Source organism: Hipposideros armiger, unplaced genomic scaffold (genome assembly GCF_001890085.2).
Source record: "Hipposideros armiger isolate ML-2016 unplaced genomic scaffold, ASM189008v1 scaffold_10, whole genome shotgun sequence".
NCBI classification, from domain to species: domain Eukaryota; kingdom Metazoa; phylum Chordata; class Mammalia; order Chiroptera; family Hipposideridae; genus Hipposideros; species Hipposideros armiger.
In genome coordinates this window covers 3,729,986-3,752,763 of record NW_017731360.1, presented here as the reverse complement: position 1 = coordinate 3,752,763, position 22,778 = coordinate 3,729,986, and the positions used below count along the sequence as shown (strand labels likewise).

The 22,778-nt window shown below is 38.1% G+C and overlaps 1 protein-coding gene across 1 annotated transcript in view; it reads left to right on the top strand.

Annotated features, from left to right (window-relative positions):
- LOC109390727 (zinc finger MYM-type protein 4) overlaps positions 1-21,391 on the top strand; it is a 121,414-nt gene extending 100,023 nt beyond the window's left edge. The window contains exons 24-28 of the mRNA XM_019657581.1: positions 463-645; positions 10,702-10,813; positions 12,316-12,564; positions 17,739-17,868; positions 18,767-21,391. Of these exons, the coding sequence (XP_019513126.1) occupies positions 463-645; positions 10,702-10,813; positions 12,316-12,564; positions 17,739-17,868; positions 18,767-18,974 (882 nt within the window). The 3' untranslated portion in view covers positions 18,975-21,391. The remainder of the gene's footprint in view (positions 1-462; positions 646-10,701; positions 10,814-12,315; positions 12,565-17,738; positions 17,869-18,766) is intronic.
- Positions 21,392-22,778: the final 1,387 nt, after the last annotated feature.

The following is a 22,778-nucleotide window of genomic DNA, read 5'->3' as shown; positions in this document are numbered from 1 at the left end:
CACGGCAGCCCAGCTCCAGGTTGAGCTGTTGTTCAGCATCTTAGCTGTAGAGGGCAGTGTCACTGGCCCTCATATGTAGGATCCGAACCGGGGCCCTCTGGCGTCCCAAGCCAGTTCTTAACCATCGCGCCACTCGGCCGGCCCTCAAATTCTTTATTCACCTATTTAACTCTTCTTCACATTTCAAGGTCTAACATTAGTGTAACATCCTCCAGTCTAACCTGACTCTTCTCTATTAGATGTACCTCATTTCCTTTCATAGAATCCTGTTTAAATAAAACCTCTCTCATAGCACCTGTTATACCATTTGCACTGCATTGTCTTTATTGCATTAGTTAAAAAAGCCTTGAGCAGGATCTGTTTTTAAAATCTGTGTATTCACCAGTGTCCACAATTCCTGGGACACAATAGTAGTCAGTGTTCATTCAGAGAATCAAGTAATATTACTATGTTTATTATAAGTTAATTCCCTATGTTTTCTACCTTTCCACAGCCCGCTCTGTCAAGCTGAAGGAGGATATTCTGTCTTGCACTTTTGCTGAGTTGAGTTTGGGCTTATGCCAGTTTATCCAAGAGGTGCGGAGACCAAATGGTGAAAAATATGATCCAGACAGTATCTTATACTTGTGCCTTGGAATTCAGCAGGTATCAAGTTTGACAATTGTTATAAAATCGATTGCATTTCTAATAATTCTGATAGAACTTGTGAATGAAGTTGAAAAATTATAGTGTATATTGGTTGTTTGGTATTGTTCCTGTACTCTCTTTTTTAATGGACTACTGACCCTGATTTAAGAATCTTAATCATATAGCCTTTTGTAAGCTAAATGGAGACTTGGTAGTAGAATAACAGAAATTGAGGATGGTGCATTTTATTGTTAAATGGACAAAAAAGACATAAGTAGCAATATACAAAAGAAGTGACACAGGCCACTGTGTGTAAATCATGTAGTCTCATTTAAATTAAAATGCAAAGTAAAGGCCAGCGAGTGGTGTGTTGGTTGAGAGTTGAGCACGAGCTCTGAGCAGCAAGGCTACTGGTGTGGATCTCACATGGGCCAGTGACACTGTGCCCTCTACAGCTAAGATGTTGAACAACAGCTTGACCTGGAGCTGGGCTGTCGGAGTCGCTGGCGACAGCGTAGGCTGCAGTGGGGCCTGCTGTCAGCTGCCGTGAGCGGCCATCTAATGGCCAGCGACTGATCTGCCTCAGCCGGAAAGAGCGTAATGATAATACCAAAATGGGCCAGTGAAGTGACATCCTCCACAACTAGACTGAAGATCAAAAGGACAGCAACTTGTCTGTACCCCTTCCCTGATTCCCCAGTGCTGTTCCCCTCCCCCAATTCCCCAATAAAATCTTTAAAAAAAATGCAAAGTAAAATAATAGCTAAACCATTATTTGTCTGTCACATTAGCAAAAGTAAAAAATTATAACACTTGATAGAAGTTCTGTAAGTCAGGGAGGGGTTCACCTCATGGCTGGTAGTAACTAATACATATTGGGTTGTTGGAAAAATCATGACGTATTGTTTCTGTTTTTCATTGCAAAAATGCATTATGACTTTTCCAGCAACCCAATGGTTTTTGTTTTGCTTAGTTTTTAGCAAAATGGGGCCCATATAATACACATTTTTTTGTAGCTTGCTTTTCTTAATCTGTGTACTCCTCCTGGTGAATATAAATCAGACTTTTTCCTTTAAAAAAAGAAAGCTGCATAATATTGTGGAGTATGAATATACCAGTTATTCAGCCTTTCATCTTTTCAGATATTCAGGTTGTTTTGCACCCTCCTCACTCTTACAAATAATGCTTCAGTAAATATTTTGTTTGTGTACCTGATGGACTGGCACTTTTATTTCTAGGTTAAAGCATATATGTAATTCTCCAGTTGTAATATGTTTTCAGATTACTTTTCAGAATGATGTTTTTTAAAGGGCTATACATGCAAAGCGGCCCCCAAACACCAGAGGAGCCTAGAGGTCAAGTAACAAAGTAGACAAGCCCAGCTTGTTGGTTGAGAGTTTAATAGGGAATTTACATATGGAAAATGCAGTCCCAAGCAACAGCAAGACAAAATGGATCCCTGCATCATCCACCCTCCAGACCATGTGCTTATGTCTCCTAAGCAGTGAGAACCCATGGATGATCAAAGGGATCAGGTGCCAGGAGGCTCTGGTGCCAGAGCCAGTTAAGAGATAACATTGAGGGCAATTCGTTTGCTCCAGAGACAGAACTAATGGAAATCCTGTAATCAACCCAGAGTTCTGTGTACATATTCCAGCACTAATGGGGGGGAAGGAGAGTGGGTCCAGGGCCTGGGCTCACCCACATGTCAAGATGGAGGATTAGCTTTAAAATAGAGTTAGCTCTGTCTGCACAAACAGTTATAGTAATTTACAATTTTACTAGCAGTGTGTGAGAGTGCACTTCTTGCATCCTCTTCACCACTCCTGTTTTTAATATTCACTATTCTCAGTTTTTTAAAAATGGCATCTTGTGACTCCAATTAATATTTTTTCAGCTTTTATAAAGTAGAATGTCTTTTTATGTTGGTTATTTGGATTTTTCCTTTCTATCTGTAGAATCTCTTTTATGTTGGGGATATTAACTCTAATGTAAGTATTTAAAATAAATTTTTTTAGTTTGTTTTTGTCTCAGTTTTTGTTATGTTTTGCCATTCAAGAAGTTTTCCCTTTTTTCCCCTCCCTTCATTCATTTGTTCTCTTTCTCTCTCTTTTTTTATTGTATTAGTTTCAGGTGTACAAAACAACATAATGATTAGACATTTACACCCCTCACAAAGTGATAAACACCCCCCCCCCAAGTCTGCTACTCCTCCAACATTGTATATAACTGTTATAGTACCATTGACTATATATTCCCTATGCTGTACGTACTTTACATCCCATGACACTACACACACACACACACACACACACACACACACACACACACACACACACACACACACAAACACACAATTATAGTTGACATTCAATATTATTCTACTTCAGCTGCAAGTGTACTGCGCAGTGGTCAGGCCTTATCAGGGGGATCACTTCATAAATTGTGTAGAAGTTTTCCTTTTTATGTAGTCCAACATGCATATATTTTTCTTTATAGGTCCTGGGTTGTCCATGTTGCTTAGGATGCTCTTCTTGCTTGAATGTTTAAATTTAAATTCTCATAAATTTTTATCTAAAATATTTGGGTTTCTTTTTTTTTAGATTGACATCTTTAATACATCTGAAATTCATTTTTGTACATGATTATAAGCAGTCCTGATGAATAACATTCTGATGGGTAGCTAGTTATGCCAGCAGCATCCATTTTCCCACAGAATTGAAATGGTACCTGTTATTTAATTATATTTTGATCCAATTTCTAGACTGTAAAAGATTTTTTAAATTAACATATGAGAAGACTTTTATAGATTCTTTACCAAATTTTTTCAACCACCTACTATGTGTCATGCATACAGTTTGCTTAGGTAAAAATTGTGAAGATTCTAGACACACTTGCTCTGCTCTTGGAGTTTATAATACTTTGGATCTAAAGAATATTTTCTAATTTTATCAATACACCTGTCAAGAAATAACATGTTTTGGGGCAGTTATTTATATTCTAATAATTTGAATGTAATCAGAACATACATGGTCACTGCTATGATTTCAGTCAAAAACATCTGAGTACTTTATGCTTCAGGTACTCTTCTGATATATAAAATATACTGTAATTTGTGAGACAAGTCATAAACCTATGGAAGTTTTTTTCTAGTATATTCATCCATTTTTTATTGACTTTATATAATAATACTATTAAAAGAGGCCATAAGATAACAAATTGTTAGATGACTGTTATAGGAAGTAAATATTATGAACTTTATTATTAATTTATTTGATATTAATTTTGACAAAGAAACTTTACCAGGCAGCCGGTTAGCTCAGTTGGTTAGAGCACAGTGCTCATAACACCAAGGTTGCCGGTTTGATCCCCACATGGGCCACTGAGCTGCGCCCTCCACAACTAGATTGAAACAACTACTTGACTTGGAGCTGGTGGGTCCTGGAAAAACGCCCTCCACAACTAGATTGAAACAATTACTTGACTTGGAGCTGATGGGTCCTGGAAAAGCACACTGTTCCCCAATAAAAATAAAAAATAAAAATTTTCTTGACTGTAAGGAATTTTAAAAGGCTATTTATAGTGACATCTCAAATGTGCTTCCTTTTTAAAAATTTTTTCTGATTATAAAAATAATTATACTAATTGTAAAGAATTTTGAAAATACATAAAAATGTAAAGAAAGAAATTAAATTCAACTATAATAATAACATCTAGACCACCACTGTTAACATTAGCTGGAAAGGGGATAATTGGCAAAAGAAACAAACAGGCAAGTAACAGAAGAAAATTAATAGATTATTAATAGACAAAAATGTTACAGGAACACCTAACAATCATTTGCTATATATGCTGTGTATTAATGTAAGTCCATTTCATATATTAATGTAATTGTTAGTGTGGCCCTATGAAGTGTAAGAACTTGTCATCACCATTTTCTGCTGAGGAACTTGAGGCACAGTGGGTTACTTAACTTGCCTGAGATCTCAAAGGTAATAAATGGTAGGGCCAAGATGTGAACCCAGGTAGTTCAGCTTCAGCGTCTATGGTTATAATCATTATGTTGGACTGCTTCTCTAACATAAAAAGGTGCTCAACTGTAATCAGAGAAAATTTTCACCTATCCGATGGATTAAAAATTTGAAAGATTGAGAAATTTGATAATATCAAGTATTGGTGAAACTACATACGAATTATTGGAGGCCTTTTCAGAGGGCAAATCGACAGTGACTACTAAACCTTTGAATGCATATGGATTCTTCAGTCTAGCAAGTCCAGTGATTATTATATCTCCCCAACGAAATGCATACACATACATAGAATGATATATACTAGTATTTTCACTATAACATTGTTTTTAACAGCAAAAATTTGGAAATCTAGGTGTTCATCAAAAGAGCAATGGTTCAATCAACTATAATATGTCTATACTATTGAATACTATACAATACTTAAAAAGCAATGAATTGCTTCTATAGATATTGGCATGGAAAACTCTTAGAGGCATACATTTTATTTATTTTATTTTACTTTTTTAAAGATTTTATTGGGGAATTGGGGGAGGGAACAACGTTGGGGAATCAGGGAAGGGGAACAGACAAGTTGCTGTCCTTTTCTTCTTCAGTCTAGTTGTGGAGGACGTTGCTTCACTGGCCCATGTTGGTATTGTGATCATTGTGCTCTTTCTGGCTGAGGCAGATTGGACGGCCGCTCATGGTGGCTCACGGCAGCTCACGAAAGCTCAGACCAGCTGCCGGCCAGCCTCACTGCAGCCTATACCGTCACCAGTGACTCATGGCAGCGCAGCTCCAGGTCAAGCTGTTGTTCACCATCTTAGCTGTAGAGGGCACAGCATCACTGGCTCATGTGGGATCCGAACCGACAGCCCTGCTGCTCAGAGCTCACATAGAGGCATAGATTTTATTTTTTTTATTTTTTTAAAGATTTTTATTGGGGAATTGGGGGGTGTGAACAGCGCTGGGGAATTGGGGGAAGGGGAACAGACAAGTTGCTGTCGTTTTGTTCTTCAGTCTAGTTGTGGAGGACGTTGCTTCACTGGCCCAAGTTGGCACCATCATTGCGCTCTTCCTGGGCGAAGCAGATCAGTCGCCGGCTTCTGGACGGCTGCTCATGGCAGCTGCTGGCTGCTCACGCTGGCTGCTGGCTACACATGGTAGCCCATGGCAACCCACTGCAGCAGGGGCTGCAGCCTACGCCATCAGCAGCCCATTTCCAGGTTGAGCTGTTGTTCAGCATCTTAGCTGTTGAGGGCAGTGTCACTGGCCCTCATATGTGGGATCCGAACCAGGGCCTTCTGGCGTCCCAAGCCAGCTCTTAACCAATGTGCCACTCGGCTGGCCCAGAGGCATACATTTTAAAAAGTAACTTTCAAAACTGTATGTGTAGTGTGATGTTGTGGTAAAATACACATAACAAAATTTACCATTTTAAAGAGTACATTTCAGTGGCATTAAGTGCATTCATGATGTGCAACCATCACCACACTCTAGTTCTAGATATCTTTATTGCCCTAAAGGGAAAGTTACTCCCCATTACCCTTTCCAACCAGTCTCTGACAACCATAAATCTGCTTTCTATCTGTGTGGATTTGCCTATTCTGGATATTACATATAAGTTCAATTAAACAGTATATGGCTTTTTATTTCGGACTTTTTTCATGTTTTCAAGGTTATTCATGTTGTAGCATTAATCAGTACTTTATTCCTTTTTATGGTCAAATAACACTCCATTGTTGGATATACCACATTTTCTTTTTATTTAAAGATTTTATTGGGGAACTGGGGGAGAGGAACAGTGTTGGGGTATCGGGGAAGGAGAACAAATAAGTTGCTGTCATTTTGTTCTTCAGTCTAGTTGTGAAAGACGTTGCTTCACTGGCCCATGTTGGTATTGTCATTGCTCTTCCTGGCTGAGGCAGATTGGTCACCAGCCATTGGATGGCTGCCCACGGCGACTCATGACAGCCCAGCTCCAGGTCGAGCTGTTGTTCACCATCTTAGCTGTAGAGGGCGCAGCGTCACTGTTTCTCATGTGGGATTCGAACCGGGGCTCTGCTGCTCAGAGCTGGCTACCCAAGCCAACTCTTAACCATTGCGCCACTCGGCTGGCCCTACCCCGTTTTCTTTATCCGTTCATCTGTTGATGGACATTTGAGTTGTTTCTACTTTTTCACTATTACGAGTTATGAGTGCTACTATGAACATTCATGTACAAGTTTTTATTTGAACATCTGTTTTCAGTTCTTTTGCGTATATGCCTAGGAGTGGAATTGCAGGGTCATATGGTAACTGTATGATTAACTTGTTGAGAAACCACCAAACCATTTTCCAGCAGCAATGTATGAGGACTCCATTATCTTCACTTCCTTGTCAACACTTGATAATTTTGGTTTTTGTTGGTTTTTTTTGTTTGTTTTTTAAAATAGCCATCTGGTGGGTATTAGAGATTTTTATTTGCACTTCCTTAATGAATAATAACATTGAACATTCTTTCATGTACTTGTTGGCCATTTGTATATCTTCTTTGAAGAAATGTCTATTTAAGTCATTTGCCTATTATTTAATTGGGTTGTTTGTCTTTTTTTGTAGTTGAGTTGTAAGATTTATATATGTTTTTTGGATTAAACTCTTACCAAATATGCCATTGGCAAATACTTTCTCCCACCCTCTGGGTTTCCTTTTCACTCTTGATAGTGTACTTCGATGAATAAACATTTTTAATTTTCATGAAGGTCACAGTTTATTTTTTCTGTTGTTGCTTTTCTTTTTGGCCTTTTATCTAAGAATCCATTGCCAAATTCAAGTTCACTAAAATTTACCCCTGTGTTTTAAGAGTTTCATGCTTTTAGCTCTTAAGTTTAGGTCATTGATCTATTTTCATTAATTTTCATATCATGTGTGAGTTAGGGGTAACTGTATATGTGGATACCCAGTTCTCCCAGCACCATTTGTTGAAGAGACTGTTCATTCTCCATTGAATGGTCTTCACATCCTTGTTTTTTGGCTAAATATGTATGTGTTTATTTTGGACTCTGAATTCTAATAGCCTGTATGACTATTCTTATGGCAGTACACACTGTTTTGATTACTGTAGCTTTGTTAGTAAGTTTTGAAATCGGAAAGTGTGATTCATTAGTTCTTTTGGCTATTTGGGGTTTCTTGCAATTCCATATGAATTTTAGGCTTGGCTTTTCTGTTTCTGCAAAAAAAAAAAGGTCTCTAGGATTTTGATGGGATTACATTGACTCTGTAAATTGCTTTGGGGAATATTGCCATTTTAACAACATTTTCTTCAAATCCGTGAATACAAAATGTTTTTCTTAGATCTTTAATTACTCTCAGCAGTTTTTTGTAGTTGTAAGTTGTATAAGTCATGTACCTCCTAGGTTAAATTTATTCTTTAGGGGCCGGCCGTGTGGCACGTTGGTTAAGAGTTGGCTTGGAAGTGCTGGCCCTGAGCAGCAGGGCTGAGGTTCGGATCCTACATGACTGTCAGTGATGCTGCGCCCTCTACAGCTAAGATGGTGAACAACAGCCCGACCTGGAGCTGGGCTGCCGTGAGTCACCGGCGATGGCGTGGACTGCCATGAGCTACTGTGAGTGGCTGGCAGCCAGTGTGAGTGGCCAGCAGCTGGCATGAACTGCCATAAGCAGCCATCCAATGGCCAGTGATCGATTGCCTCACCTGGGAAGAACACAGTGTTAATACCAACATGGGTCAGTGAAGTGACGTCCTCCACAACTAGACTGAAGAACAAAAGGACAGCAACTACCCCTTCCCAATCTCCCAACGCTGTTCCCCTCTCCCAACTCCCCAATAAAATCTTAAAAAAAAAATTATTATTAAGATTTTAATCTTTCTGATACTATTGTAAATGGAATTGTTTTCTTAGTTCCCTTTTGGATTATCTATTGCAACTTATTTTCATGTTGCTTGTATCCTGCAACTTCACTGAATTCATTTATTAGCTCTAATAACTAAGATGTGTTTTGGATTCTGTATATAGGATCATGTCATCTGCAAATACAGAGAGTTTTACTTCTTTCCTATTTGAATGCTTATTTCTTTTTCTTGCCTAATTATTTTGGTTAGAACTTCCCAGTACAATGTTGAAAGAAGTGGCAAGAATAGGCATTTTTGTCTTGTTCCTGGTCTAAGGGGGAAGTGATTTTTAAAAAAATATATTTTATATGTACTCATTTTTGAGTAAATGTACCAAATTCAACTCTGTCTTTAAAAAGGATTTTTTTTTTAAGCTGAGCCATCCTGCCACCTGTTGGCAGCTTAGTGGCTACTCAGCTCGGGCCGGGAATCAAACTGCTGTTGCTCAGAGCTCAAACTCTGGAGCGAGCTCTTAATCAACTGAGCCACTCGGCCAGCCCAAAAAAAAAAAAAAAAAAGGATTTTTTTTTAAAGATTGAAATACTCCTGAATGACAATTGTAGTTGCCTTTGTGTAGTGAGTTTGAGTATGCCTTTCTTCCACTTTTTTAAACTTTTCCCACAATGAGGGGATATATATACACACACACACATATATATATTTTTATTTTTAAAGATTTTATGGGGTAATTGGGTAAGGGGAACGGTGTTGGGGAATTGGGTAAGAGAAACAGCCAAGTTGTCCTTCAATCTTAGTTGTGGAAGATGCAGCTAGCTCAGCTCCAAGCCCAGTCACCATCCGGCTGCCCATCGGCAGCTCATGGCTGCTCAGCTCAAGGTGCTGAGTTCAGTCTTAGTTGTGAGGGCAGGGGGAGCGGGGCGTAGCCCACCATCCCATGCAGGAGTCCAACCAGCAACCTTGTTGTTAAGAGCACTTGCTCTCACTAGCTGAGCCATCCTGCCACCTGTTGGCAGCTCTGCAGCAGCTCAGCTCAGGTGCAGCTCACTGGCCCATGTGGGAATCGAACCAGCAACCCTGTTGCTCAGAGCTCACGCTCTTAACCAGCTGAGCCACTTGTCCGGCATGAGGATATATTTTGAAGTTGAAAAAATAACTTTATTTAAAGAAGAATACTTTTCAACAACAAAGCTGTAATATGGCAATATGATCATAAATTGCCTTTGAAGAGACCTATATGAAGGTACATTGAAATGGTGTTTAATTTTTATTAGCCAGATAAATTTAAGTGGAAATAAAAGTTTTTTTCTAAGTCATTCATTGATAGAAAAGCAGAAAACCAAGGTAACCATAGATTAATAAATTTAAAATACTAAGTCTTAAAAATACCAAAAGAGTTTTAGCGTGTAATTGTACACTACCTTGAGTTGCCTTGTAAATGCTCATTGTATTTCCCTGACATTTTTATCTGGCCTGACCTGCACCCTCAAGATGTTTTTTAAGTAACACTTGACCCAAGCTATTGCTTGTTTCTTATCCTGTGATCTGGCTCTTGATCGTTATAATTAGTGTAGTTTTACATCCTACTATTAGACTTGAAGTTTTTGAAGGTTATGTTGTGGGGCAGAGTTGAGATCTGTGATTAGAAGGCTCCAAATAAATAGTTTTTGAATTTGGGTATCCTCAGGTCACCTGACACCAGCTAACTGTATTATTTCAAGAAGTGATCTTGTAACTAGGCTAAAAAACCAAACACTTCTGAGAGCACATCAGCACACATACTGTGAATTAGAAAAATGATTTGAGAAATAAGAATTAGGACCAATTTTTAGTATATCTGTTTCATGAACTGAATAAAGGTACTTACATTATTATAATTTTTCTGTATTATCCATGTTTTAAAAAGAAAATAGGAAACTTTACCTTGGAAGCTCAGTGCTTGAGATATTAATGTTAATTCATGTGAAAGGGTTCTTTAGCGTGAATCCTGGTATTTTTAACATGTATCCTTAAAATGGTTCATAATATTGTAAGGGCAAAAATTAAGGGTAGACTATATCCATTAAAACAATCTTAAAAATTTTTTAAAAATATTTTAAAAATTAAATTTATTGGGTGACTGGTTAATAACATTGAATAAGTTTTACTTAATACAATCTTTAAAAAAAACTTGTTTTCTTCGTATCAACATGTTTCTGTTTTTTTCTCTTGCAGTACCTGTTTGAAAATGGTAGAATAGATAACATTTTTACAGAGCCCTATTCCAGATTTATGATTGAACTTACCAAACTCTTGAAAATATGGGAACCTACAATACTTCCTAATGGTAGGATGATTATTTTTTATTTTGATTGTTTTTATGGTATCCCTTCTTAAATTGCTTAAGTTGTATGATTATCTTTTTATAAATTGTCATTTCTATTTCTGTCCTGATTTATAACATATTTGGACTTTTGAGGAGAAAGTCTTTGGTTTATTACTGATTATTTTAGTAAAACTGTAACTGCCAAACAATGCATGTATAGATACTAACTGTTGAAAATAAAAAAACTACTGGAGGTTGCATTTACATTTTTAGAAACTGTTTTTGATCTGGTAGTGTTGGTAAAGATGCACACTGTACCAGTAAGGGCCACATATTCTACTTCTAGACTCTGCCTGTTAGCAGTGGACCTTTTTCAATTGTTTATGAGAAGTACCCTGAGCTGGTTGTTGAGAGTTAAGTCTTCATCCTTGAATTGTCTTTGACCATACATACGTCATTGGTCTAGTCCGTAATTCACTCTTGGCCTCAGGCGCCTCGGCTGTGCATGGAGAGGCTGAATTCGGGATGCTGTGGAATTTGTGCCCCTCTCTGTTGGGCTACAGAGCACCTTTGAAACATTCTGAGCAACATGGTGGCTTCATGCATTCAGCATTCAAAGAGGAGGCTAGGGACATAGATTTGGAAGTAATAAATTCATGTTTGTGGATAGTCAGTCTCCTAAGAATAGAATTCAGAATCAGCAGCAAAGAGGACTGGGGAGAGAACATGAGAAAAAGACCCGCATTTAAGGGGTATCTTGAAGAAGGTGTGTTTAAAGGTATACTATTTTAATTCTGCAAGACCTCTTCTTTTCAAGAAAAGCCCAGACCCGTCATCATGAAGTTGTCACTCTTAATATAAATTGAAAATAAGGGGGGGTGGGCCGCAGAGGGCGCCATCTGCCTTCTAATGATCTTAGCTAAATAAAACTGAACTGGTTAAGCGCAATGAACTCAACCAGGAGGAGCCTGCAAACTGGCCCCCGGGCCAGATCTGGCCTGCTGCCATTTTTGTATATAGTCCATGAGCTAAAAGTAGTTTTTACATTTTAAATGGTTTGGAAAAAAATCTAAAGAAGAATAATATTTTGTGGCATGTGGAAATTACATGAAATTCAAATTTGTGTCTATAAATAAATTTTATTGGTATGTTATAGCCACATCTATTTATGTATTGTCTATGGCTCCTTATCTTCTACAACAACAAAGTTGTTCAGAGCTATATGGCCCACAGTGCTTAAAATGTTTACCATCTGGCTCTTGACAGAAAACATTTGCCAACCCGTGGTCTAAAATAACAATAGATTAAAACTGTTACATGGGAATGCTCCCAGTGTCTGCTTCAGTGGAATCATCTCCCCTTTTCTTTGCAGTGCCTTTTCTGGTTTTCTGTCTAAGGAAGAAGGGGAAGGAGAAGAAGAATCAGTCTTCTCCTTCATATCTTCCTGTCTGAGAGTTTGGGACATTCGTCTTATGTAGCAGGAGCTTAGTACTGTTTTTCTTTTACCCTCTTCCTCTGTCCAGGTTACATGTTCTCTCGCATTGAAGAAGAACATTTGTGGGAGTGCAAACAGCTGGGCGCTTACTCACCAATCGTCCTCTTGAACACCCTCCTTTTCTTCAATACCAAATACTTTCAACTAAAGAATGTTACTGAGCACTTGAAGCTTTCCTTTGCCCACGTGATGAGACGGACCAGGATTTTGAAGTACAGTACCAAGATGACATATCTGAGGTTCTTCCCACCTTTACAAAAGCCAGAGTCAGAACCAGGTGTGTGGTGGAGTTCATCAGATTTCTGTTGAAGTCTTACTAGTATTCAAATAGAAACTAATTGCAGAAGGGTAATTGTAAATTCTAGACATGAAAGGGTGTAGCTTAAATGCTTTTTCTTTATTGTTAAGGCTAGGTTCAAGGCTTTTCTCAAAATGAGAGGAATCACTTACTTCGATATACTTACATTGGCTTTTAAATCAGAAATTCTGATTTCAGTGCCTAGGGTAGAGCCTGAATAATCTTTATTTTAAACTTCCCAAGGAATTTAAATATACAGCCAAGATTGAGAATCACTGATTTAGAGGCAGCAAGCAGATGGGTCAATTGCTAGTTAAAAGGAGTCTGCTTTTTTTTTTTCTTTTTAAGATATTTATTAAAATGTAGCTAACATACAACATTTTTTAGTTTCAGGTGTACACTATAGTTATTCAATACTTAAATACATATAGGAGTCATCACCATGATAAGTCCAGCAGCCATCTGACAACATATCACGCTATCGCAATATTGTTGACTATATTCCCCATGCTGTACGTTATATCCCCATTACTTAATTTGTTTTATACCTGGAAATTTGAACCTCTTATTCCCCTTCACCTTTCCATCCCTGTTTTAATTTTTCAGTTACAGTTGACATTCAGTATTATTTTATATTAATTTCAGGTGTACAGCACAGTGGTTAGACATTTATGTAACTTAAGAAGTGACCCCCCCTGACCAATCTAGTACCCACCTGGCACTATATATAGTTATTACCATATTATTGACTATATCCTCTATGCTTTACTTTACATCCCATGAATATTTTGTAACTACCAATTTGTACTTCTTAATCCTTTTACCTTTTCACCCTGCCTCCAACCCCCCTCCCATCTATCACCCCAACAAATCTGACACCATACAGTAATTAAAGTATTAATTGAATGTATTCCTTATCCTGTACCCTATATCCCTATGACTACTGTGTAACAGCCAATTTGTACTGCTTAATACCATCTCCTTTTTCACCCACCCCAAACCCATTCCCATCTAGCAACCATCAAAATGTTATCTGTGTCTATGAGTCTGTTTCTGTTTTGTTTGTTTATTTTGTTCTTTAGATTCCACATATAAGCAAAATCACATTCCATCTGTCTTTCTCTGTCTGACACTTCACTCAGCGCAGTACTCTCCAGGTCCATCCATGCCCCCGCAGATGGCGAGAACCCATTCCCTTCCATGGCCGAGCAATATTCCATTGTATGTATGTACCACCTCCTCTTTATCCATTCATCCATCGACGGACACCCAGGCTACCTCCACATCTTGGCCATTGTAAACAATGCTGCAATGAACATATGGATGCACATGTCCCCTCCAAGTAGCAATTTGGGTTTTTTCAGATAAATACCCTGAAGTGGGTCCTTCTTTGTCCCGCCTTTGATGTAAAGTCTATTTTGTCTGGTATAAGTATTGCTACTCCAGCTTTTTGTTGTTGCTTTTGTTTCCATTTTCATAAAATATGTTTTTTTCATCCTTTACTTTCAGTCTGTTGTGTCTTTTGATCTGAAGTGAGTCTCTTGTAGGTAGCATATGTAAGAGTCTTATTTTCTTATCCATTCAGCCATCCTATCTTGTTTTTGTTTGTTTGTTTTTAAGCTGAGCCATCCTGCCATCTATTGGCAGCTCAGCGGCTCCTCAGCTCAGGCCAGGCATCGAACTGCTGTTGCTCAGAGCTCAAACTCTTGAGTGAGCTCTTAACCAGCTGAGCCACTCGGCTGGCCCTAGCCATGCTATCTTTTGATTGGAGCATTTAATCCATTTACATTGAAAGTAATTGTTGATAGAGATATAGTTATTGCCATTTTATTCTTCATACTTTTTACCTTATCTCTTTTTTTTTTTCTTTTTTCATCTTAAATAAGTCCCTCTAAGAGTCCTTGTAATTCTAGTTTAGTGATGATGAACTCCTTTAGGTTTTTCTTGTCTGGGAAGCTCTTTATCTGTCCTTCCATTGTAAATGATAACTTTGCTGGGTAAAGTAATCTTGGTTGTAGGTCCTTGCTTTTCACCACTTTGAATATTTCTTGCCATTCCCTTCTGGCCTGCAAAGTTTCTGTTGAGAAATCAGCTGAAAAATCTCATGGGAGTTCCCTTGTAGATAACTAACTGCTTTTCTCTTGCTGCTTTTAAGATTCTCTCTTTGTCTTCAACCTTTGGTGTTTTAATTATGATGAGTCTTGGTGTGGGCCTGTTCGGGCTTATTTTTGGGACTCTGTGCTTCTTGAACTTGTATATTTATTTCCTTCACCAGGTGTGGAAAGTTTTCCATCATTATTTCCTCAAATAGGTTTTCAGTTCCTTGCTCGCTTTCTTTTCCTTCTGGTACCATATAATGCGAATGTTGGTGCTCTTGATATTGTTCCATAGGCCCCTTAAACTGTCCTCATTTTTTTGGATTCGTTTTTCTTTTTGCTATTCTGTGTGGGTGTTTTCTGCTACCTTATCTTCTAAATCGCTGATTCGATTCTCTGCTTCATCTGATCTGTTGATTCCCTCTAATTCTTAATTTCAGTCATTGTAGTCTTTATTTCTGACTGGTTCTTTTTTATGTTTTCTATCTCCATTTTTATGTTAACTATCTCCCTAAGATCATTGAACATCCTTATAACCAGTGTTTTGAACTCTGCATCTGGTAGATTGGATGTCTCCATTTTGTTTATTTCTTTTTCTGGAGCTTTGTTCTGTTCTTTTATTTGGGATATATTTCTTCATGTCTCTTCTTAACTTTTAAATCTACTGTTTATAAATCCTTTTTATTTTTTTGAGCAAAGCACCTCATTTTGGTTAACATTAGTTTCAAATTCTGAAGAAACTTAAAAGGTGGCCTAGGGCCGGCTGAGTGGCGTGTTGGTTAAGAGTTGGCTTGGGATGCCAGCTCTGAGCAGCAGGGCTCCGGTTCGGATCCCACATGGGGCCAGTGACACTGCGCTCTCTACAGCTAAGATGCTGAACAACAGCTCAACCTGGAGCTGCGCTGCCATGAGTCGCCGGCGACGGCGTAGGCTGCAACCCCTGCTGCAGTGGGCTGCTATAAGCTACCGTGTGTGGCTGGCAGCCAGCGTGAGCGGCTGGCAGCCGATGTGAGCTGCCAAGAGCCGCCGTGATGGCTGTCCAGAGGCCGGTGACTGATCTGCCTCACCCAGGAAGAGCGCAGTGATAATACCAACATGGGCCAGTGAAGTAACTCCTCCACAACTAGACTGAAGAACAAAAGGACAACAACTTGTCTGTTCCCTCCCCTAATTCTCCAATAAAACCTTTAAAAAAAAAAAGGTGGCCTAGAGTTGACTGCTTTTGTACATAGTAAAGTAATATTAACAGTGACAATTTTATTAAAAGCTTTATCGTCTTACATTCCAAAAACAGCCTATTATATAATAGTTTTGTTTTTATAAAGATTTTATTGGGGAATTGGAGAGGGAACAGTGTTGGGGAATTGGGGAAGGGGAACAGACAAGTTGCTGTCCTTTTGTTCTTAAGTCTAGTTGTTTAGGACGTTGCTTCACTGGCCCATATTGGTATTGTGATCATTGCATTCTTCCCAGCTGAGGCAGATGGGTTGCTGGCTATTGAATGGCCACTCACTGCAGCACACCAGCTACTGGCCGCTCACGCTGGCTGCCGGCCACTCACAGTAGCTTATGGCAGCCCACTGCAGTAGGGGCTGCAGCCTACGCCGTCGCCAGCGACTCATGGCAGCCCAGCTCCAGGTTGAGCTGTTGTTCATCATCTTAGCTGTAGAGGGCAGTGTCACTGGCCCCCATGTGGGATCCAAACCAGCGGCCCTGCTGCTCAGAGCTCATACTCCCAAGCTAACTCTTAACCAACAAGCCACTTGGCGGCCCAATAGTTTATTTTTAATGTTTGTAAAATCAATATTGTTATTATGGAAATCAAAATGAAATTTATTGATTTTGACCAAAATTATAAGTTCTGAAATTTCTAAAATCTAGCTGTTACCTCCTTAGAATAAAAGTGAAATATATTGTTTGAATTTGAGAATTTAAAATTACTGAAACTAAAACCTTAAAGAATAATTGTGATGTTCATGTTTGTTTTAACTTTTTTCTCAATTGCTCCTTTACTTTAAAAAATACTAAGATTATCTTACTTTTTCACGTTTGTCCTCATTTGTTCAATTTGTTCATATATAGTCCACTTTGTGCTCTTAATATTCATTGGGGGAGAGAGAGGCAATCAGGTAACATTTCCCTGTTTTCTAATTAGGCACTTGACAAGATTGGTAATAAATTCAGCTTCTTTTCTGAATGAGTAACTAACAAAGTCTTTCTATTGGGTTGTTGGAAAAGTCATAACATATTTTTTCTGTGTTTTTCGTTGCAAAAATGTGTCATGACTTTTCCGACAACCCAATATTTAGGTAGCCTCTAAATAGAAAACCAGGGTGAATTTTGTTTAAGTAATAACTAATGCAGGAAGGTGGGGAAGGCTCTGTGCCAGTGATTAAGAGCAGCTGTCAGAACAGAAGAAAACCTTTTTTCTCAGGTTCTCAGATCCACCTACTATTTTCTTGGAGATTGAATGGAGAAAGTGGGAAAGAAACAGCCCACTTCCCATATCTTCACCCTTGGCCTCTGCAAAATTCTGTTGGTGAAAAAGGGTTTGCTCTTTTCTTAACCAAATGTCCACTTTACTGAGAATTTCTTTTCCCAACAAAATTCCGTTTCTCATAATACAATGACAAAAGAAATTTGAAGGAATGCCCAGTGGGCACTGGTGCCCCATAGAAATAATTTCGTAAATAGAAGAGGTGACATCTTCTATCTCAATGTCTACCACAGGAGAAGAGCATTGGAAACCCTTAAGAGCCCTATGCCTAAGAAAATCTCCTAACCAAGTCAGACTCAGAAGTGAGATGTACTCTCCAGCACCATGCCTGTGACCATGCTGCCCCCAGTTTGGCACGCAGGGGAACATAACTTGTACAGGTCGGGCAGTTTGTTTTGTTGAGTGCTGTTAAACCCAGCACTTAAAGTAAAACCTAACACCTCCACAGGCGCTCAATAAATACTTGTTGAATGTGTAAGTGAAAGGAAGTAGTAAGGGCTGACAGTTCTTACTGGAAACAAAGTAAAAATAATCTTCTGATTCTTATTTCCTGCCTCAAGATAAACTAACTGTTGGCAAACGAAAGCGAAATGAAGATGGTGAGGTTCCAGTGGGTGTGGAGATGGCAGAAAATACTGACAACCCACTCAGATGCCCAGTCCGACTTTATGAGTTTTACCTGTCAAAATGGTGAGTGAGCTTCCTGGGAACTCTATACATAGACAGCATACTTCAAAAAGTAGTTAACATACTTTGGATTTCAGAGGCTTGACTATCAAATGTAGCTCGCCTGTGACCAAAGTCAAAGTCTAAAAACAGGGATTTGCCTCTAATTTCATTATTTCCCCATTCTGAAATCAGCCTGGATATTGAACCAAGAGACAAATTGCTTTATTTTGATAATCTTTTTCCCAAAATGCTCTTGAAAAGCAAGAATAAGAATCCTTCTCATTGTTTGATCTTTACACTGTTGCTCAGCCTTTAATGTGATATCTAAACTGCTGTGATTTTATTATTTATATAGAAAAGATATTTAGAGAGGTTATTCTGCTAAACCTATAAATAGAAAAACTATTTTTGAGGAATTGAAAAAATTCGAGTGGTCCTTTTTTTTTTACAGAAATTATGACTTTAGAGTTGTAAGATCTACACTGAAGCACTTTATTCTCAAAGAACTATAATAACTGGGTTTTCCCTTTAATAATGTATATTGAGTGCTCCTAGGGTTCATTCCAGGATAATGGGTGCTGAGGATATGTGTTTCTAGCCATAGTGACACATGTGAGTTGAATTTTTGTTGCTCTTAATAATGTTTTAAGTACCAAAGTTTGTGAAGGATTTACACTTTGTCTTGTATTAACATTATACTCACTTCCAATCCAGTGTGATTTCTTGAGTGTGGGAGAAAAGGTTTCTTCTGGGGGGAAATGCCTATACACTTATTTATAAATCTCTGTGGGTATATTGCTTATCTCTGATATTAGTCACAGTAGGGAGAAGTTGAGAACTATTATGTTAAAAAGTATTTATGTATTTCTTATACTCTCTGATCCCCAATTTTCTGTTTTCTTTTTTCCCCTATGGATAGTTCTGAAAGTGTGAAGCAGAGGAATGATGTGTTTTACCTTCAACCCGAGCGCTCCTGTGTTCCGAATAGCCCCATGTGGTACTCCACATTCCCGATAGACCCTGGGACCCTGGACACCATGTTAACACGTATTCTCATGGTGAGGGAGGTACACGAAGAACTTGCCAAAGCCAAATCTGAAGACTCTGATGTTGAATTATCAGATTAAAGCAGAAGTGGGGTTCCTATTTTCATACACATTGGTATGCACCAAACTGTGAATGCATCCAGCTTTGGAAAACGATGTATAAGTCCAAGTCCTCTTGACTTGATAGTAAGATAATGGAAACCAGACGACTCGTGAACCACAGTGTGGATGTTCAAATGAAAATTGAAGGAAAATATGAACTGAGAAATGTTGTTCTTTGGCAGTGATATAGCTCTTAGACATCTTCAGAATGACTAACCAATTTCTCTGAGTGGTGCATAATCTTATTTTGTTTGGGAATAACAAATTGTGGAATATTTTTAAGGAAAACTGTTGTATAAAACTCTACCATAGTAACCTTAGACATTAGAGAGGTAGCTTTGGAGTGAAACCTTGGCTGCAATAGGCTACTTGGGCAAGCCCTATCTAAAAGTCAGGGGAGAAATCAGTACAGAGCTCAGAGTCACGTCAGATGAGGACTTGGGACCCAGACTTAAAGACCCAGTAAAAATACTCAACTTTTTTTTACAAGGTAGAGAGTAAAGTGGTCTTGATTTTGATTTTCACTGCCAAGCCAATTCTGTGAAGGATGGAAGCCTGGTGCTGTTGCCATGGGCCCCTCACATCAGGGAAAGGCCTTCACTGTTGTTCACACAGTAATGTGCCCCTTTTACTTTCTGGGTCTAGCCTTCTCAGCCGTGGGTCTGGATGTGGGCAAAGTAAGGGAAAGGAGCTGAAACTCTGCAAACTGGTTATGCACACAGAAAATCTGTGGAGCCCTTTGGACCCCAAGTGTCTTGAAATGTTTCTAGAAAACCCACTAAAACGCCCACTTCTCTGGGTCAGCCTTTGTTGCTGCTGTCTCATAGCACGAGCTGTGGTACACAGAAATGGGGGTTCTCTTGTTTTCATTTTATCCCCAAATGGCAGCTTTTCTCCCCTTGTTTTATCTTCCTCAGTAATTCCTCTTATTTTGTCTTTTGCACCAGTTTCTGGAGGCCCTTGTCATTTCAAAGAGAATAGGCTCTCTCCTTATTCTGGCAAACCTGTGGGTGTTTCCACAAAGACACAGTATTACTTTAGCTATCAGAATTACGGTAGAAAAGATCTTAGTATGTTCCTGTATTAAGCATTTGGAAGATGACCTTGTCCTAAGAAACTTGAAAATAGGGATTCTGGGGTTAGGATACAAAGACATTGACTGTCTTGCATATCCACAAGCAGGTTTTCTTATAGCATTATTCCAAACTCTAGCTGTTTTAGTGGTTCTATAAGGAATGCAAGTCATAGGTGTGTTTGACATATCGATCCACCTCCCTCATCTCCATTCTCAGTTTCTTCCCCACAAAATTTTGAATCAAAGCTTTTATGACGTTGGCTAATCACAGAACTTCTTTAGCAGAGGTTAATTTGACTCTGTAATAAAATTAGAGAAGTCCAAAAAGCCTCTTAGAAATTTTAATCTTGAAAGACTTTCCAGTATGTCCCATTTTTTTATGGGAGTGGCAGGTGTTTTTTTTTTATGGTTTTTTTTTTTAATGAAAGTCATTTAACTACAATAAAAATTTAAAAATAGGCCTTTTGACATTGTGTACTTGATGGTTCTGTCCCTCTGCCTGTAACAAATTTTGTTTTTGTTACTGACAACTGTGTGAAAGAAGTAAATCTGCCCCAATTCTGTATGATTAATCCCATCTGTGTTTGTCATTTCTGATCAGAAAACTTACTTCCAGACCTTGTTTGATATGGAGGAAAAACAATTGGATTGTCTCATAAGTCTGCCAATAAACTGTCCAGAAACTTCAGGGGTAGTAGTCCCTACTATATGAACTTGACGGTTTGTGTAAACACTAACATTTCCCCTTCCGTAGTTGTATGAAAAACAGATATTCTTGGCACACTAGATAAATTGTATACAACATCAGAGAGAAAAAGAATCTGTATGTTTTAACTGAGAACAGCCAATACCCAGGTAAATGACTGTATTGGGATTTAAATTGCATGTTAGTACACAGAGTTATCCAGACCCTAAATTAATTCGTAAAAAAATTTAATTATTCATCATTTCTCATAAGCATAGCTGTTGATACATGTGTCCAATTATTTGCTTTAAAAAATTTTATTAAAATTATGTAACATTACATTTTTTTCCCAGGGGAGAAAGAAAACATCAAACAAACAAGAGAAAAAACATCTAAATTATCTATTCTGTTCTTTTTTGTTTTTTAACCACTTTTGGGTTTTCCCCTTGCAGAAACCACAGAAATATTCCCTTAGAATAAAACAGTATATTTGTATTTGATGGGTGAGTTATTCTTTTTCTTTGTCTTGAAAGAATTTTAAATATTTTTTTCTGTTTGACCCTCTTGGTATAACCCAACAGATGGTATATAACAGAGAGTGAGCAGTTTTCAGAAAATAAATTGTTTGGTTATTTACTTGGTCCAGTAAATACGTTGTTTCATTACAGTCTTTTCAGTTGTTTTCTTTCTTCCATCAAAAGACTTGTTCCCATTTTTAGTTGATTTATTAACTATGTTCAAAGCCCTAAAAGCTAGAAATATCAGGTATAATGTATATATTTCATTTTACACAAACTTTTTTGAAATTAACAAAATTTGCATCCATTCAACTTGAATGATTCATTTTGAAATTGTGAGATTAAAGAATATATACAGTTTTAAGTATGTATACATTTGTAATTTGGGAATGTGAGACCAAATGGCATTTTCCTTATATTCTAGAGCTATCTTTATATTGTACAAACATACCTTCAAATTCCATATAAATTATATCCACCTACCCTGCGGCATTTCAAATTTTGTAAAACAGGAGTTTCCCAAAAGGTCTAAAGTAAAACAGATTTTTGTAAATGAATCCCAGTTTTCTATTAAATTCAGAATTTTCCATGCAAATAGAAAGGTTCCCTATGGTACTAAGTTGAAATTTTAGGAAGTAATTAAGCAATAATATCCCTAATTCCTCTTGTCTGTCATCATCATCATATGTTATTATCATCGTTGAAAAAGTAATAAGAGGCATTGTTACAGAGTGGGAAGATCAAGGTCTTGGAGCCTAGTCTTTCCTCTTACTGGTTGTATAGCTTTAGGTAAACTACTTCTTTGTGCCTCAGTTTTCTCATTGAGTGGAGTAATAATAACTTTTATATTATAAGTTGTACTTGGTACATGGTGGAATTTCAAATGTCAAGCAAAGATAAATGTACCCCATGTTCATTGCAGCATTATTCGCAATAGCCAAGACATGGAAACAATCTAAGTGTCTTGAGGATGATTGGATAAAGAAGATGTGGTACATATATACAATGGAACACTACTCAGCCATATAAAAAATAAAAGTAGAATGTATTCCCTTTTAAACGGTAGAAGGAAATTGTCCATTGCTACTCAATGAAAAGCAAGGGGGGTAGGGAAAGGTAGTTAAGTAGAATTTGTGAAATAACAGCAGAAATAAGCTCTAAGTTAAAATGAATGTAAGCATTTAAAATTTAACCGGACAGACTCTCACCCTTCTTTTTCATCTTCACTTGCCCTTCCCTGCATAGAGACGTTGTAAATGTAAATGCGTGGAGAAATTGGTGTGCCTGGAGCTCATGGATGCCACTGGTGAGAGTTGCCACAGTGAAGGAGCCCAGCAGCAGAGCAAGTGAGGCAGTGGGTGGCTGGAATGGTTAGGAGACTGACTACGAGGTGTGATCAAACAATACGGTGAACGTTTAAATTTTTTTTTAAATTATTACAGTAAAAGACACATTGCTATTAATCCCTGTCAAAATACGCTCGCTTTGAACACAATTATCCCATC